Here is a 19,685-nt window from a genome sequence, read left to right as displayed (position 1 = left end):
GCATAGTTTGAAAAAGCCCCCCAAATGACTTGACATATATTATTCCCCTATAACAACAAGCTCCTTCCTCCACCTAAGTTTAGTTAGACCCCAGTTCCACTAAAAGGATAAGCGAACCATCATACTTTCAGTCCAAAGCAGTTATTAAAATTATGCGATTTTTATTGCCACCTAGTGGAAGAGATAGAAAACCACAAGCTAAACTGAGGATAAGTAATCTAAATATATACTTGACATACTCTGACAGCCAAAGACAGTTTCTCAAAGTATGGTAATATGTAAGATGATTGTAAGTAGCACAAGAATAAATGCTATTTAAACTAGTTGGTATTTAATGCAATGCGTATTAGAAAAAAAGCATAAACAACACTTCAAATCCATCGTTTTACAAAGCTGGGTTGAGGCTAAATTAACCCTAATTTTAAAAAGTAAATAGATTTTTGAAGAAACATTCACTTATATTATACAGGTACTATTGAAGATATTGCCAAAGTCATAAGGTAACTCTAAAATAACTACAGTTTTGGAAATAGTTGTCCTAATCTGGTTCTTCAAATGGAAGATAATTTTCCCACAGTGTAGATGAGTTTTATTTATATATGTAATGTGAAGTAATCCATATTTTAACAGAAATAACAATGTTTGAAGGTACTTACATTTTTTCTCATTAAATAGTTTGTTTTCCTAAACAAATTATTCCACAAGCAAATTAGCATTTAGTACTGCTAAGTCTCTATATTTGCCTTTCTTAAAACATGCTTACCTAGGTAGTTATGCCATGATTGTAAATAGCTGATTCCCTCTCATTTCAACAAGTTTCATTATAGAAAATATATTGCCATTTAATCTACGCAGTTAAACAAATTTGCAGAGAACTGTTTGAACTCCTGCCAACTTACTGTAATGGAATGCACTTTAATGACTTACGTTCTGTTGTCACAGTGGTCAATTATTTATCACAGAATTTAGAATTTTCAAGAAAACCCTGAGCATTCAAGTCAGCATTCATTAGTGCTTATATTTACTGACATTGGATTATATAAGTAAGAATCAAAAGTCTTATTTCATTATCTTTTCTGATGGCCACTATAAATGACAATGATAAATTTCTCATGTGATAAATTTCACATTTCCACCTCTAGTTTTAAGAAAGACTAAAAACTTAAGTATGTGCGAATGAAAATAGGATTATCAAGATTAGCTTAAACCAACCATCTTTCATCTCTTGGATGAAGACCCATTGTGACTCAAAAAAATAAGGATTCTGTTGACATTAAGGAATAGGTAGGGTTGCTGATTAATTTTTGGGTGTCTACCTAACAGTATCTGCCACACCATCCCGCCTAAAGCACTCAGTTTCCCTCTGAGGGGGCAACCGTCTTACAGTTTCCTATTTACTACCCAAAACTTCATTTATACATATTATATTTATTTATTTTTACCCAAATGGTGGCATACTATACACACTGCTCTGTACTTCAATTTTTCACTTAACAAAATAAGTTGAAGACTTGTTCCATTTTGATATGTAATAAAGCCATCTCCTTTTTAATAGAGGAAAAAATATTCCATTGTATAAATGTGCCACAACTTATTTATCCAATCCTGTAAGAAATTTTGATTGCTTTTAATCTTTACTACTATAAAAAATACTGCATTACACAACCTTGTACACATACAATTTTTGACAATGTGAATTAATGCTTAGAAGTGAAATTACTGATCCATATAAACTTTGGAATAGGCTGCTGGCATTTTAGGGGGGAAATCACATTAAATTTATGGATTAAAATTTGAAGACTATGACATCTTCAGAGTCTTCCCAATGAGAGCAGAATATGCCTCATTTAATTCTTTTTATTACATCATATTTTACTGATTCTAATATACATATTTAAACACTTCTAAGTAAGGATGAATCTCATAATCTAGAACACCTTTTCATCACTGCCAGAGCCAGGCGTGGTGACTCACACCTGTAATCCCAACACTTTGGGAGGGCAAGGTGGGAGGATTGCTTGAGCCCCGGAGTTCAAGACCAGCCCGGCCAATAAAGTGAGATGCAATCTCTGCAAAAAATAAATTTGAAAAATTAGCCAGGTGCAGTGGTGTGCACCTGTAGTCCCAGCTACTTGGGAGGCTAAGATGGACAAATTGCTTGAGCCCAGGAGTTCAAGACCAGCCCCAGTAACACAGTAAGACCCCTTCTCTACAAAATAAAATTTAAAAAAAAATTAGCTGGTCACAGTGGCATGCACCTGTAGTCCCAGCTACTCAGGAGGCTGAAGTGGGAGGACTGCTTCAGCCCAGGAGATCAAGGCTGCAGCAAGCCATGATTGCACCATCACACTCCAGTGTGGGCTACAGAGTGAGACCCTGTCTCAAAAAAAAAAAAAAAATCACTGTCAGCAAGTGACAATATGATAGTAGTTATTCCTGATGGCATGACAGGTAACTGCCATCCGTGGTCATGTCAGACAAACCATTTAAGGACCATTTGAGGAAGACAGATGGGTCATGTTCTTGTTAGAAAACCTTTTGTGACATCTTCTGGTAAGATCAGGAAAGTGCAAGCATCAAAACTTAAGTGTCAGTGACCTGGAAGAAAATCTTTTCAGGAAATGTTACAGCACCAGGGTTCTTAATGGCACTAAGGAAAATTCTGTGTGTGTGTGTGGTGGGGGAAACAACTATTTTGATGACTCTACATCAAAAAATAATTCAGAAGAATCATATTCTAAATGTGAGGTGTCAGTAATACCTTAATCAATATACTTTGTTTCTATTTTCATTTTTATAATTGCACAAGAAATATAGGATAAAATATCACATAAGTCCAAGAGTTCTCCCTTTTCCCTTTTCCCTTCCCTTCCCTTCCCCTCCCCTCCCCTCCCTTCCCCTCCCCTCCCCTCCACTCCCCACCCTTCTCCTCTCCTCTCCTCTCCTTTCCTTTCCTTTCCTGACAGAGTCTTGCTCTATGACCAGGCTGGAGTGCAGTGGTACGATCTTGGCTTACTGCAACCTCTGCCTCCCAAGTTCAAGTGATTATCATGCCTCAGTCTCCCAAATAGCTGGGATTACAGCTGTGCGCCACCACGCCCAGCTAATTTTTGTACTTTTAGTAGAGATCAGGTTTTGCCATGTTGGCCAAGCTAGTCTGGAACTCTTGGCCTCAAGTGATCCACCCACCTCAGCCTCCCAAAGTGTTGGGATTACAGGCATGAGCCACCGTACGTGGCCCAAGAGTTCTTGCAGTAAATACAAAACAAAAACTCTAAGTCCTAAGAGGTTATTGCATCAGAGTTATGGGCAGCAGTTTTTCTTAGTGTTACATTTTTTTTAAATATGCAATTTATAATCAGTAGCATCTCAGATTTTATGAAATACTCTAAATCTTATTTTATGTCAGAAGCATTTTAGTTTCTCTCATATAGATTTTACACATTCATGTTAAGACCATTTCTATGTATTTTATTTTTTCTTACATTTTCTCATTGGAAGTCTATTTATTTTTGCCTGTTTTGTAAGCAGCTACTTTATTGAATTCTCTTACTGTTTATAATTTTTTCGTGGATTCTTTTGGGTTTTACAGGTATACAATGAAATAAAATTTAAACTCAAATTATTTTAAACTATCTGCTGAAATTTTACCTCAATGAAGATGAAGATTTTCTATTACTTTTACTCTTCTACCTCGAGCACTTAGCATATTACCTTGCGCAAAGTGGGTAATCAATACATATTTGTTAAATGAATTATATCAATGTACCTTACTTTGTAAAGTTACCCCAACCACTCCCCCAACAGAGATGTTGAGTTTAGTGGAAAAAAAAAAAAAAATCAAATATAAACCAGTAAATAGTATTCCTATTTACTTCTCTCCACATGTATACACACAAATCCTGTAAGAAAGTGGATATTTTATAATCAAATCTATACATGTTTGGTTATAATTAGATGTATTTTAATCATTAAAGACCCTAATTATAAAATGTGTTTTATTTTAAATGCTTACCTTTTGGATCTTAGATCCGATGGCTCAAACTGGATATTCATAGGTCCAGGATCTCTTTCATGATCTACCTCAGAGGTGCCAAGATGCCTAGAATCACTATTCATATTTGCCATTTTTCTCACACTCTAAGCACTGAAGAAGTTAGTCCTACACAAAGAAGATAAATAATTTAGTTTAATTTTAAAATATTTTATTATCCATCACTAATAAATATTCATGAATAACAAATTGGAAAAATACTGGAATTTGCTGAAGATATCTTAATGAGGTATATGCCTGAAATATTTATCAGAAACTTGCTAACCTTAAATTGAGTTATTTCTTGTTTTTCAGCTTACTAAAAAATAAGTGGGGCAATTCATTTTCAGTAATAAAACAGATTAGGCTATTCGGACTCATTTTTCCTGCGGAAAAAAACTAAAAATACTGAATAAAATATTTTTAAAATCTTTGAAAAGCATCAAAAACAGTAAGGAAAATCAGGCCATTTGTAGGTGAAATTAAAGAACCAAGAGAGGAAAATGACTGAAGGAAACTGCTGCTGCCTGGAGGGCATTTGCTGTACCAGAAGAATTCCAGCTGAGGTTTTCAAAGCCTTGTGTAGTATTTGGGAAACAGAAGTCAAAGCTCAGTGTTCATCCAAAGTAAGGAATTATTATAATAATAAATCATCCCCTTTCCCCACTTCCCCACCACAATACAGCTGGAACTATAAAGACCTTTGCCATCAGAGTAAGGTTTAACAAGAAGTAAAATGGCTTATTCCCTCACAAGGGAACTACAAAGAAGTCTTCTTAAAATGGACCAGAGGCTATAGTGTCCACACCTGTAATCACAGCATTTTGAAAGGCTGAGGCAGATCGCTTGAGGCTGGGAGTCTGACATTAGCCTGGGCAAAATGGCACAACCTCATCTCCACTAAAAAACAAACAAAACTAGCTGGGCATGGTGGCACATGCCTGTAGTCTCAGCTACTTTGGAGGCTGAGGCTGAAGCGGGAGGATTGCTTAAACCCAGGATTTGGAGGCTACAGTGAGCTATGATTGCGCCACTGCACTCCAGCCACCTGGATGATGGAGTGAGACCCTGTCTCAAATCAAACAAACAAAAAACAACAAAAAAACAAACTGGCCAGGAGTGGTGGCTCACGTCTATAATCTCAACACTTTGGGAAGCAGAGGTGGGTGGATCACCTGAGGTCAGGAGTTTAAAACCAGCCTGGCCAACATGGTGAAACCCTGTCTCTACTAAAAATATAGAAAAATAGCCAGGCATGGTGGCACGCTCCTGTAATCCCAGTTACTTGGCAGGCTGAGGTAGGAGAATAGCTTGAACCCAGGAGGTGGAGGTTGCAGTGAGCCAAGATCGTGCCACTGCACTCTAGCCTGGGTGACAGAGCTAGACTCATCTCAAAAAAATAAATAAAAAAACACCCAAAACTACTGACCACATCATGTGTGTGTATGAGCTTTTTTGTTACCATAAACTGCACCTCATGAGAATTTGCAAGGAACACTTAAAGCTATGAATGTAATTTAAGATTAACCTGCTTGGTAGCACTTCTAGGTAACCAATAGAAGCAAATGTAAATCTTTCCTGTGAAGATACACCTTCATCGTAGGCCTCAAAGAAGTCCTGCTAACAATCATTTAAAGACAACAAACAGTGAGTCAAAAATAACCTAGCATATGAGGAAATAAAGTACTATGAGTGAGAACAAGAAACAAAAGCAGAAACAGACCCACAAGAACTTCAACTATAAAAATCAATGGAATAAAAATATAAAATAATGTTCCCTATGTTTAATAACAGAAAAAGTAGACATTTTCAAAAAGTGACTTAGTATGTCTAAATAAGGACCAGAGTGAATTTTTAGGAAAAAAAAAAATTCAAGAGCCCAAATTCAACACTCAATGAATGAGTTTAAAAGTTGAAGAGAAAATTAACGACGTAGAAGATAAGTCAGAAGAAACTACCTAGAATGTGGCAGAGAGAGAAAAATAAAGGCAGAAAATGTGGAAGGTGTTTAAGAAACATGAAGGATAGAATGAGATGGTCTGAAAAGCATGTAATTGGAGAATCAGAAAGTAAGAAGACAGAAGTAATATCTGTAGAGATAATGGCTGACCATTAAAGATACCTATCTACAGATTTATGAAATTTAATGAATGTAAGAGAATAAACATTACAGGGTTTGAAAAAAATAATTACAGCTGGGCACAGTGGCTCACATCTGTAATCCCAATACTTTGGGGGGGTCGAGGTGGGCAGATCACTTGAGGTCAGGAATTCGAGACCTGCCTGGCTAACATGGTGAAACCCTGTCTCTACTAAAAATATAAAAATTGGCCAGGCATGGTTGTGGGCGCCTGTAATTCCAGCTTCTTGGGAGGCTGTGGTGGGAAAATCACTTGAACCAGGGAGGCAGAGGTTGCAGTGAGCCAAGACTGCACCACTGCACTCCAGCCTCGTTGTCACAGAGTGAGACCCCAATTAAAAAAAATAAAACAAGCAAAAAAAAAAAAAAGAACTAAAATCCCAGACCAAAGGGGGAAAAAAAAGTCAGACGAAGGTCTTGGAATTAAAATGTCCAAAGGTCCTCATGTTGTCCAGATCAACATCACACATTGATGTTGTTATTTTAAGGTAACTATTAATAGAAAGCAGTGTACAACCTTAAATTTAGTAGAGGGGAAAGAAGAAGGATAAAAAATAACTGAACTAAAGGAAAGCAAAAGAGGAGAAAAAAATATAAAATAGGTGGGAAAAAATAGAAAGCACAAGATAAATAAGATCCTCTCATTCTTTCTTCAGCCTATGCTAATCATGATATCTTTCCTATCACTACACAGAAGCTGTTCTTATTGGATCACTAAAGATCTCCACATTGGTAACCCCAAGGGTTATTTCTCAGTCCTTAACTTACTTGACCTATTGGAAATATTTGCCAAAAGAATCACTTTCCTCCTTGACAAGCTGGATTCACTGGGCCTCCAGGTTTTTTCCCTACCTCACTGGTCCCTCCTCCTTCTCTGTCTCCTTTGCTGCTTTCTCATTTCTCAGATCCCTTTACAGTTGCAGAGTTCCAAGGTTCAGTCTTGACCTACCCTTGATCTCTTGGTAATCTTATGCAGTCTTATGGTTTTACTATCATAGCTCGTGCTGCCCAATACAGTGGCCACTAGTTAGGTGTGGCTACTTAAATTAACTAAAATAAAAAAATTCAGTACCTCAGTCACACTAGCTACATTTGAAGTGCTCAAAATCCACATGTGGCCACATGTGTCTACCATATTAGACAGTATAGACATAAACATTTTTCCATCATTGTAGAAAGTTCTATTAATTTAGGCAATGACAATTTCCACACTAATATCTCTAGCCTAAACTTCTTTTTTGAATTTCAGGCTTGCTTATTCAACTGCCTACTCAACATCTTTAGCTAGATGTAATAGACAACTCAAACCTAACATGTCCAAAATGGAATTTCTGATTTTCTTCCCCCAAAACTACCCCACCTAGTGTTTTCCTATTTCAGTTGATAAAATCTCTTTCTACTTGCTCAGGCCAAAATTCTTGGAATCACTCATGACTTCTTTTTCTCACAGTCTACATTCAACCCATTAGGAAATCTTATTGGCTTTTCCTTCAAATATATCCAGAATTTAATCACTACCATTTCTTACCAAGATTACCACAACAGCATTCTAATGGAGCTCCCTGCTTCTATCCTTATCCCCCTACACTGTACTCTACACAGCATGTCAAGAATTGTAGAAAAGGGTAATAAGGAATTTGGCCTTACCCAATTGGTTGTTAGAATTAAAGGGAGTGCTACTGACACCCAGTGGGTAGAGGTCGGGGATGCTGATGAAATAAATAGGTTTTAACATGTAAAAGCAAGGGATGTAGCTTTATTACTTACCCTGTAAATTACTATTATTATCCTCATTTTATAGATAAGGATACACAGCAGAGAAGTAACTGATCACAAAGTTAGTAAGTGGCAGAGTTGGAATTAAAAACGAGGCAGTCTAAATCCAGAGCCTGTTCTCTTTACCACTGTGCTATGCTGTCTTTCCTGTTCTTTGTCATTTCTTTCTCAGTCCCTTGTATCTTTCACTTTCTTCTGTTACTTGTTACTGCCCAGACTACTTAACAAGTACAGTTTTATTGTTGCCATATTTGTTTAACGGACTCATATGTCCACTTTTCTTAATTTTCTAAATGTAACATTTATGAAACAGTAGGAAGAAAATAAAGTTTTTGAATTAGAAATCCTGTATCTAACACTCACTACCTGTGTAACTTAGCATTAACCATTTAATCTCCATGAGACTATCTCTGCATCTTCAAAATTTAAACAAATTAATGTTTGAGGATTAAATGAGATTATACATATTACATTTTAGCATTAATTTTTTTTTTTTTTGAGACAGGTTCTCACTGTGTCACCCAGGCTGGAGTGGTGCAGTGGCATGATCATGGCTCACTGCAGCCGCGACCTCTTGGGCTCCAGTGATCCTCCCACCTCAGCCTCCCAAGTAGCTAGGACTACAAGTGTGCACCACCATGCCTGGCTATTTTTTTTTTTTTGGTAGAGACGGAGTTTCACTATGTTGCCCAGGCTGGTCTTGAACTCCTGACCTCAAGTAATCTTTCTGCCTCAGCTTCCCAAAGTGCTAGGATTAAAGGCATGAGCCACCATGTCTGACCTCATTTAGTACTTTGTAATGGGAAAAAAAAAATGTTCAAATGTATTATCATTTCCATCAAAAACCAAATGAAAATACTTGCTCTTTTTTTTTTAAACATAGGCAGCCTCTTCAGGTTTTTCCTTTTTTAAGTGAAAAATTTTTCTTCAGTCATGAACATCTAGGCAAATGATGTCAACCTACCACTGATTATTATGTGACACAGATGTTAGTAACATGTTCTATTTCCCAAATATGTGCATTTTCTTTTCTCTGTTGTTTTGATTTCCACTTCCCTTTTCTCTTCTGCTTTCCTGCCCAACGTTTAAGCAAGTCAAAGCTCTCATTAGCTTAGTTCTACTAAAGACAAACAAATAAAGTTAAATAAAAATATTAAAGTAGTACCTTACAACCGTAACATAAAAAAAAGTAAAACCAAAATACCACCATTTCCAAACAAGAAGGGCTTTATTTCTATATCTTATGAAGGGAGTGTGATGGTAAAAATGATTATCTATTTTAAGATGTGACAACTAAAATACTGAGTAATGGTAAACTCTGAACAATATATTCATTCAACAAGTTCTCAACAAGTCCCTACAATATACTGAGGTATTGAAAAACATAGAAAAAAAATTTAAGTCATGATCCCTACCCTCAATAAAGTTAAAAAAAAATCATTTATGAAGCCTAGAGAAGTCAAGTAACTTGTCCTAAATCACTTGAATAATAAAACATATTAGGATGCTAATAACCAATTCCAATTTTCAGTTCATCATTTCACTTTCAGCTCAAATCTATACCAACTGCTAGCTCTAGCTGTCAAATTAGCTTAGTAATAAATCAGTGTAAAATTTATTCTTTTAAGGTAAAAAGAATAAGTAAGTTGACTCTTTGAGACACAGATTCATATAATGTATTATACGTATTCGAAAATCTATAGCATAAAAATGTTCTTGACTATAAAGTACATAATTCAGTGATAATTGTTACAAAAATCCCAGTAAGATGGGACCAACTGAGATAAAGTTACTCATTACTGTTAATTTCATTAAAATAGTTGAGCAGCAAAAAACAAAAGCCTGCTCTTTCTCTTCCTTCCTTTACATAATAAAACTGATTAACAATTCGGTTGACTTGTTTGGTCTTAAGTTTTAAAACTAAAAGGCAGAATTTTTCAAAATTAACCTACTAATTTATGACATTAAGATGGAATGAAGTTAGGATTGATAGAATCTGTTAAATCTTCTTAGTTTAAAACTGTCAAATTGACTAATTAACTTGAAAAGATGATTCCCCAGATGTAATAAATGAAAACATTCTATATAAATAGGCCTGGCATGGTGGCTCATTCCTGTAATCCCAGCACTTCGGGAGGCTAAGGCAGGAGGACCCTTTGAGGCCAGGAGATTCAGAGTTGAGACCAACCCTGGCAACATGGCAAGACCGTGTCTCTACAAAATTTGATTGATATATATATATATGCATGCCAGGCATGGTGGTGCTCACCTACAGTCCCAGCTACTCAGGAGGCTGAGGTGGGAAGACAGTTGGAGCAAGAGGGTTTGAGGTCTCAGTGAGCTATGATCACACCACTGCAGTCCAGCCTGGGCGGAAGAGTGAGACCTTGTCTCAAAAAATAAAATAAAATACAATACCAACAGAAAATACATTTTAAATTAACCTGGGTGTAGCACCAGAATTAAAAGCTTAGGAAAGAAATAAACATATTGTAGAGAAGTTCTATTTAGAATTGTATTATAGCTTTATTGATTTTTAAAGCATTACCTCAATTTAAAAAATTAAACATTTTAGAAGTTGAAAAGATGATTGTAGGGAAGCCAATATCCTTTCATCAAAAAGAATAACACAGAACTTGGGAAAAACTTATTCAGGAAACTCTGAAACACATGAAAATTTTAAAAACCTATAAGTTAGTAAGTACAAGCATTTAGAACAATGTCAAACTTTTACCAAAGTCTGTGTAAGAGTTTGCTATTATTATTTTTGAACTTAACGAAGGTTAATAAAATTTTTATATTGTAGGGAAGAACAGCAATCCATAGAATTGTTAAGAAATGCTAGAGAAAAATTTTAATATTGATAAGTAGCCAGAACCGTATCACTCCTAAATCTCCAACAATGCATAAAAGCACTTTCAGAAAGAACTGCAAGGCATTAATTTGTCTGAATTACACACATTGGGTAATTTGAGATTTGGGCTATTCTGGTGCTATCAAGTAGTGTGTGGTGGTTGATAGCTCACAAGTAAGATTGCCTGGATGTGAATCTTGGTTCTGCCATTTATTAACTGTGCAACTTTGGGCAACTTACTTAAATTCCCTAAGATTCATTGGTTTTGGAGATAATAAAAATACTAGTCTTACAGGGTTTCGGATTAAAATGAGATAATACATATAATGTGGCTGGTACACAGTGAATATTCAACAAACATAGCTATCACTTTTATTATGAATTTAGCTGTTTAAAACTAGAAAAATTACTCGTTGGAAGGACATACAAGAAGAAACTTTTTTTAAAAGAAAAAGAAAAAATATGTATTGCCTTAACTTAGCGGCCTGAACAAAATCAGCTGATGTATCTACATGCCTTTAGTATAAAGTGAGCAAACTCAGCAAGGTAAGAAAAATAAAAAGGTTGACCTTTATATAATAGAATTATTGAACTGCCACAAACAAGACAGCACTAAAGGATATCAAAAAGACAAAACTTGGTGTCATTTTTGAAGGAAAATTGAGAGAAAAACACAAGTTAATAGAAGATAGTGGGAGATGGAACTAACATTTATTTATTGAATGCCTAATACTGGCCTAATGTTTTACATGTTATTGTTTAAATCCAATAAATCCTTAGAATTTGGGAAATGGGTATTACCTTCATATTACAAAAAAAAAAGAAAGAAAGAAAAAGAAAGAAAGAAATTAATTGAAGCTCAGAGAAGTAATTTGTCCTAAATCACTAAGCTAAGAAAACCATACTTGGGATTGAAACCAGGTCACTTTGATTCTAAATGTTATTTCCTGTATACTCTGATGTCTGCCTTAAAAAGGAGGAGTTCGGTTGGAGGACAAAAGAAGCATCTGAAAATCAGGTCTTCTTTGTTTAGTTTTGTAAATATAAAATAATAGCTATAATGGCAAATGGCCTTAAACCCTTTTTTTTTTTTTTTTTGGTGACGGAGTCTCGCTCTGTCACCCAGGCTGGAGTGCAGTGGCACAATCTTGGCTCACTGTAACCTCCGCCTCCCCATTTCAAGCAATTCTCCTGCCTCAGCCTCCCGAGTAGCTGGCACTACAGGTGCCTGCCACCACACCCAGCTAATTTTTTTGTATTTTTAGTAGAGACGGGGTTTCACCATATTGGCCAGGCAGGTCTCGAACTCCTGACCTTGTGATCTGCCTGCCTCGGCCTCCCAAAGTGCTGGGATTACAGGCATAAGCCACCGTGCCTGGCTGGCTTTAAACTCTTTAAGACATAATCAGGGCTAGAATGAGTGAAACTTCATGCCTGGGTATCTGGATTACACATTAAACACCATGAATCTGTTTTTCTTGAAGCAAGCTAGTTTAGGTAAATTTCTTTTGTTGCAAAATTTTTTGTCTCAAGGCTCAATATTTCCTTAGCCAGCAACAACCCTTCCAGTGGCAGTGAAACAAGGGAAAGGACAGAAGCCAAGTCAGAGTAGCAAAAACATATCTGCCTAAACAATGGCAGAAATATATGGCTATACTTTCTAATTTACTTTGTAAACCAATATACTCTGTAGTATTGGTTCCTAAACTAAACTGAGAATGTGGGTGAGTTTAGAGAGAGAAGATCCTTTCACTTTCTGGAAATTAATACTTTACTTAAAGATTGAAAGTGAAGAAACCAGCAAAGAGGAGAAATCTAGAAAGATCCTTGGATTTCAGTGAACCTTATCAAAAAGTGAAATCAAGGTTGGGGAAAAATGTAAGGGCCACTGAGGAATTAAAATTTCCAGTTTAGTCACCTATGTGTATTTGTTCTGAGCAAATCCAAAGTTCTGCAGCATAGCAGAATTAGCTATTTATTCTAAATAAGTAGAAAACTGATGATTTCAAATAACAAATCATAAATGAGGAGTTCAAAGTCCCTGGTGCCTTTCAAAGATTTATAATATTCAAGTAAATATGAAGAACTGTAAGAAAATTGGTAATTTGCAGTTGTCTCAATTAGTCAATTAGCATGATGTTAAATTTTCAACAGAAATTTAATGTCCCCTCCTTTTTTCCCCACACAGAGCCAAGGTGGAATTTTTTTATTTAAATTTTTAAATTTTTTTTTTTTGTGTAGATGGTGCAAGTTTTGTCACAACAGAAACAACTGTACTCGTTGCTCCTGAGAATTTCAGGTGACAACAGATATGCCTTCTTTTTTCTTTTTTTTTTTTTTTTTGAGACAGGGTCTCACTCTGTCACCCAGGCTGGAGTGCAGTAGTGCCATCTGGGCTTGCTGCAACCTCCTCCCGCCAGGCTCAAGCTATCCTCCCACCTCAGCCTCTAAAATAGCTGGGATCCCAGCTGTGTGCCACTATGTTGCCCAGCCTGGCCTCAAGTAATCTTCTTGCCTCAGCCTCCCAAAGTACCAAAGTGCTGGGATTATAGGCATGAGCCACCATGCCTAGTCTTAAAGCTTTTTTGAATGTCTTGATGAGAAGTATAAAATATCCCGAAGTTTGATGAATTAGGTTGAGAGGTGAATTAGAGTTCCACAGCAAATATTACATAGGTGATAATGCAGAATAGTTTATCAATGATTAACAAAAATGCTAAATACTTCTATAGTATTAATTTGTCAGATATTACATTGATATAATTTGGTAGGGGCTAAATATACAAGATGACATAAACAGACATATTCCAGCCTGGCCAACATAGTGAAACCCTGTCTCTACTAAAAGTACAAAAATTAGCCAGGAGTGGTGGCACACACGTGTAGTCCCAGCTACCCAGGAGGCTGAGGCAGGAGAATTGCTTGAACCCAGGAGGCAGAGGTTGCAGAGCAAGACTCTGTCTCAAAACAAAACCCAGACATAATCACTTTTAACATCTCACTCAATCTCTGAGTTTTAAAACAAAGTCCCAGATGCAAGACCACTAAGTCAAATCTAAGTCATTAAATGAGTTTCTAATTGTTTAAGATTGGTTTTAATAAGGAGTCCAGCTATGATTTGAATGTTTGTGTCCCATCCAAAATTCATATGTTGAAACTTCATTGCCAATGTTATAGTATTAACAGGTAGACCCTTTTGGAGGTAATTATGTCAGGAAGGCAGAACCCTTATGAATGGAGTTAGTAACCTTATGAAAAGTTTGAAGGGAACTAGCTAGACCCCTTTTGTCTTTCCATCCCTTCCCCCATGTGAGGACACAGCATCAAGGCACCATCTTGGAAGCAGAGACCAGGTCCTCACCAAACATCAAATCTGCAGGTGGCTTGATCTTGGACTTCCCAGCCTCCACAACTGCTAGAAATTAATTTCTATTGTTTATAAATTACCTAGCCTCAAGTATTTCATTAGAGCAGGACCAAGAGACTGAGATAGGTCCCAATAGGGAATGAACAGCTTAGTTGACTTGCTTGGTACTTTCAACTTTTATTTAAAATGTTGGTGACTGAGCCAGGCATGGTGGCTCATGCCTGTAATCTCAGCTACTTGGGAGGCTGAGGTGAGAGAACTGCTTGAGCCCAGGAGTTCGAGACTGCAGCGAGCTACAATGGCACCACTGCATTCCAGCCCAGGTGACAGAGTGAGACTCTGTCTCTAAAAGAACAAAAAATGTTAGTGCCTGTACTGAAGCACTTCTCTCCATAAAAAGGACATAGAGAGCAATCAAAGTAAACTGGTATGACATTATTTTAAAAAGGTATTGACTGTGATTATTAGCGTATCTCAAAGAATATCAGCCCTTTCCATACTAGGCTCAGAAATGTCTTTTCACAATTCTTTGCAAAAATAAATCTATAGAATCTATGCCAAGATGCTAGCATCAATCTGCAATAGAATACACTAGCTTGTGCCCAAATAAATGTGACTATGGACCCACATACAACTATTATATATGTTCTTTCTCAGAGACTAAAAATGAATATTACTGAATACTTCTGTGTATGTTATAGAGTTTCAGATACTACATTTATACTCAGTGTCCTAGGCTAGAGGTTGACATATTTTTTTCTGTAAAGGGTCAGATAATAAATATTTCAGGCTTTTTGAGCCATATAGTTTCTGCAGCTACTCAATTCTACCTGTTAGCATGAAAGGCAATTGAGTGTGCATGGCTGTGTTCCAATAGAACTTTATGAAAAAAATATATCTGTCAGCAGGCCAAATTTGGTCATAGTTTACTTACCTCTGTAGTATGCCAACATAAAAGCAAATGGAACCACACCACAAAAAAGTCACCCTGGTGGAAGCAGTTATGCTATGTATATATATTTTCTTCTGTATTAGTCTGTAACAGCTATAAACTCCAATAACAAACTTATCTAAATCTCTTCCTGATGAATCATTTACTGGTTAGCCAATAGGATCTATAATTCTCCTATTCTGATGTGACAGTTGGAACATGCTTCCAACCTGATCAATAAATGCTTCAAAAGGCGTTAAATTTGACAGTGCTGGAGGATAGTGTGGTCTCACAAAGAAATTACCAAAGCAACGCTGTGGTACCAAAGAATCTCTCCTTCTACAATGGGAACACTAAATGCTCTCAAGTTATATTTCAGTGGTAAGAAAGAAAAAACCCTAGCAAAGGACAGAAATTTAAGTATGTTATAAAATGTAGGCCTGGTAGACATTTTTAACCTCTAAGCGATTTTTTTTTTTTTAACTTTTAAGCCCATATATACTTTTTAAAAAATACTATATAGGTCCAGTGTGGTGGCTCATGCCTGTAATCCCAATGCTTTGGGAGGCTGAAGCAAGAGGATTGCTTGAACCTAGGAGTTCAAGGTAACAGTTAGCTATGATAGTGCCACTGCACTAAAGCTTGAGTATCAGAGCAAAACTCTGCCCCTAACCCCAAAAAGAAAAAAAAAAATACTAAACAATACTATTTCAATTTGTAGTTCAGGTTGGTATTCCATCCTCCTATGCTGAGTTTACCCTTTATTGTAAGTATTTAGAGTATTATAAAATCACAATTAAAAGCATATTATTTTATGTATGTAACTGAAATATATAGTATTTAAGATTGTGATTAGAAATCTAAGGCTAACTGGCTGGGCGTGTGTGGCACACGCCTGTAATCCCAGCACTTTGGGAGGCCGAGTCAGGCAGATCAAGAGGTCAGGAGATCAAGACCATCCTGGCCAACATGGTGAAACCCCATCTCTACCAAAACACACACAAAAAATTAGCCGGGTATGGTGGTGTGCACCTGTAGTCCCAGCTACTTGGGAGGCTAAGGCAGGGGAATCGCTTGAACCCGGGAGGCAGGGGTTGCAGTGAGCTGAGATTGCGCCACTGCACTCCAGCCTGGCAACAGAGCAAGATTCCATCTCAAAAAAAAAAAAAAAAGAAAAGAAAAGAAAAGGAATCTAAGTCTAACTGTTCTCAGAAGTCTAGGGGAAGGAAAGGTAAATTTTCTTTTCTTAGAAACAAAGAAACTACAGGTGACAACTTTTTTTTTTTTTTTTTTTTTTTTTTTTTTTTTTTTTTAAGACAGGATCTCCCTCTGTGGCTCAGGCTGGAGTGCAGTGGTGCAGTCTTGGCTCACTGCAACCTCCGCCTGCCGGGCTCAAGCAATTCTCCTGCCTCAGCCTCCCAAGTAGCTGGGATTACAGATGAGACGCACACCACCACACCTGGCTGATTTTTGTATTTTTAGTAGAGACAGGGTTTCACCATGTTCGCCAGGCTGGTCTTGAACTCCTAACCTCAAATGATCCGCCCACCTCAGCCTCCCAAAAGTGTTGGGATTACAGGCGTTAGCCACCGCAATCGGCCGAACCTTCTATCTTAACACGAAGTTTGTAGTTGTTTATGAGGCAGAGAGATTTTTCTCAAGTTAGGACATGGGTAATTTTGACCTATTGAAATTTTTTTGTTTAGTTTTTGTTTTTGTTTTTTTTTGAGACGGAGCCTCACTCTGTCACCAGGCTGGAGTGCGGTTGCACGATCTCAGCTCACTGCAACCTCCGCCTCCTGGGTTCAAGCGATTCTCCTGCCTCAGCCTCCTGAGTAGCTGGGACTACAGGCATGTGCCACCACACCTGGCTAATTTTGGTATTTTTTTTTAGTAGAGACGGGGTTTCACCATATTGGCCAGGATAGTCTTGATCTCTTGACCTCATGATCTGCCTGCCTCAGCCTCCCAAAGTGCTGGGATTACAGGTGTGAGCCACGGCACCTGGCCGAAACGTTTTTAAAAAATCTTTCTCCTCAGCAGCTGCCTATCCTACATATGTCAGATCTTTGTCATGTCTGAAGGTATTAAAAAGAAAAAAGAGGCTGGGCGCAGTGGCCCACGCCTGTAATCCCAGCACTTTGGGAGGCCAAGGCAGGCGGATCACTTGAGATCAGGAGTTCAAGACCAGCCTGGCCAACATGGTGAAACCCCGTTTCTACTAAAAATACAAAAATTAGCGGGGCGTGGTGGCGGGCAGCTGTAATCCTAGCTACTCAGGAGGGTGAGGCACGAGAATCGCTTGAACCAGGGAGGCGGAGGTTGCAGTGAGCCGAGATCACTCCACTGCACTCCAGCCTGGGCGACAGAGCGAGACTCTTGTCTGAAAAAAAAAAAAAAGAAAGAAAAGAAAAGAAAAAAGAAAACAAGGTGGAGGTACAACTTACAACTTATAGTGTGCTCATCTACAGAGCACGGCAATGGATAAGACACTGCCTGGGAGTCATGACAATTAGGTGTTGGTCGAGTTTGCCATTAAATGGTTACCTGGTGTTGAGTGGGTTTCTCCAACTCGGTGGACCTCAGTTTCCTTCTCTGTAAAATGAGGTGAATGCGCTTGACTAGCTGCTCTCAAACCCCTCTTCCAGCTTTACTATGCTGAGATGTCAAGCTACCCACTATCAACACACTCACTCTCACAACTGAGTCGTGTGAAAAGCGTGGCGAGGGCTTACCAGTCATGGCCCTTACCCCATCTGTGGTCCTAGCTCAAGGCCCAAAGGGGGTTCCTCCCTCATGTTCCCCCTCTAGATGTCCCCAACTCGGGATGGAGAAAGGTGCTCCCAGCCGTGATCGCGCCACCTCACTCAAGCCCAAGCGACGGAGCAAGACCCTATCTCAAGAGAGAGAAAGAAGGGTGCTCCCATTCCTGCAAGTCCCACAATTCTCTTACTCCCTCCTTCTCTCACCCGAGGGTCAGGGTGTTCATTTACCCCAACCCTATCTTTTCTCTAAGGCTCCAGCTGACACCGACTCCCATAGACACTCGGATTCCCTCAGACCCCAAGGGACTCCTGACTTTCTTTCCCTGAGCCCTTGAGGAGCGCGCGCCGTGCCTCCGGAGCAGTCTCCGCGGCTCCAGGCTATGGCCTCCCTGAGCCCCAAAAGAAGAGACGGTTCCGATGCGCTGCAAAGAACTATCCCAGGTGACAGCCGGCTTCGCCCCAACCTCAACCCTTCCCGCCGCCTTCCCTCGGATACCTTCCCACCTCCCCGAGGGGCGAGTTTGCTAGACGTGGGAACGTGATCTACCTGAGCAGGCCAAGCCTTCAACCTCGGAGAACTAGACGAGAAGATAAAGATTCCCTTCCCAAATTCTCGCAATTTGCGACCGCGGGGCTCCTAGTCCAAACAGGAAGCGGCAACAGCCTGGGTCGCAGGGGCCGGCGGGAGTTGGAGTTCTGAATGCGCCAAGCCCGCGGTCGCTGTCAAACCTCTCGCCGCTACGGACTACAACTCCCAGAGGGCTCTGCGACGGCCAGCACGCCCATCACCGCAGGGCCCAGCCCCGAGGCTTCAGGAGGCTGGGCAGCCGGCGCGCCCAGGTGGGCGAGTCCAGTCGGAACTGCAACCCCGAGTTTGCTCTAGTTCCTTGTCCCGGCTGGAGGCTGGGAGGGGTAGTAGAAAGAATGCAATCTCTTGCCATTCATAGAGCCCCGGAGGCCACGTGAGAAAACGCTGATGCGGCACCTCCATCGAGGGATCACCCCTCTTTTGGGCTTTCCTGGCGCGTGTTGTATGATCTGGTTACGACCTTGGACCCTACAGACACAAAGGGAAGCTGGTTTGAAAAAACTGTTGAGTTGGCATGCTCCCTCCGTCGTCTAGATATTTGGGTTTGTTTTTTTAAAATGTGTTTGCAAATTAGTCTCTAGGCTAAAAGGGGCTTTAGAAGGATTTTAGAGGCCCACCCCACATACCCAGCAATTTTCCCCAAAACCTCCCCAAGTAAACATACAGTCTAAGTAAAATTAATGTGCTTGTTATGAAAATCAGTTCAAGGTCAGTCCCTGAAAAGCATATGGCCACCCTAAGCTCTTCTTACAAAGGAAGCCAGTGGCTCTTTTTGTTTCTTTTTCTTTTTTCTTTTTAAACCAGAAGAAACAGTGTCTGTAATGCCAGAAAACTAAAAATTTAGGCCGGCTCCGTGGCTTATGCCTGTAATCTCAGCATTTTGAGAGGCTGAGGTGGGAGAATCACTTGAGGCCAGGAGTTGGAGACCAGTCTGGGCAACATAGGGAGACCCCATTTCTACAAAAGAATTTAAAAAATTAACTGGGCAGGGTGGCACCTGCCTGTAGTCAAGCTTACTTGGGATGCTGAGGCAGGAGGATCATTTGAGGCCAAGAGTTAAGGCTGCAGTGAGGTATGATGGTGCCACTGCACTGCAGCCTGGGTGACAGAGCAAGACCCTGTCTCAAAAACAAAACGAAACAAAACAAAAAACCTAAACTTGAAAATTCAAATTTAGGCTGGGTGCGGTGGCTCACACCTGTAATTGCAGCACTTTGGGAGGCTGAGGAG

The 19,685-nt window shown here is 39.0% G+C and overlaps 1 protein-coding gene across 38 annotated transcripts in view; it reads right to left on the bottom strand.

The window, feature by feature from the left end:
* Positions 1-18,621, bottom strand: part of SLC38A9 (solute carrier family 38 member 9) — an 84,179-nt gene extending 65,558 nt beyond the window's left edge. For 9 of the 38 annotated variants that reach the window (XM_063810462.1, XM_063810461.1, XM_016953306.4 and 6 more), the window contains exon 1: positions 764-938. Coding sequence is in view for 11 of the 38 variants with exons in the window: in XM_009449151.5 (XP_009447426.3) it covers positions 4,016-4,128 (113 nt within the window). In the remaining 27 variants the exon portion in view is untranslated. Of the gene's footprint in view, positions 1-763; positions 1,228-4,015; positions 4,163-8,913; positions 9,070-10,497; positions 10,611-17,648; positions 17,697-18,413 lie in introns of those variants that run through there. The other 29 variants (XR_010156923.1, XR_010156921.1, XR_010156920.1 and 26 more) reach the window with 18 other exon arrangements.
* Positions 18,622-19,685: the final 1,064 nt, after the last annotated feature.

This window comes from Pan troglodytes, chromosome 4 (assembly GCF_028858775.2).
Source record: "Pan troglodytes isolate AG18354 chromosome 4, NHGRI_mPanTro3-v2.0_pri, whole genome shotgun sequence".
In the NCBI taxonomy this organism is placed as follows: Eukaryota; Metazoa; Chordata; class Mammalia; order Primates; family Hominidae; genus Pan; species Pan troglodytes.
Note: the sequence above shows the minus strand (reverse complement) of the source record. Positions and strands in the feature narration are given on the sequence as shown.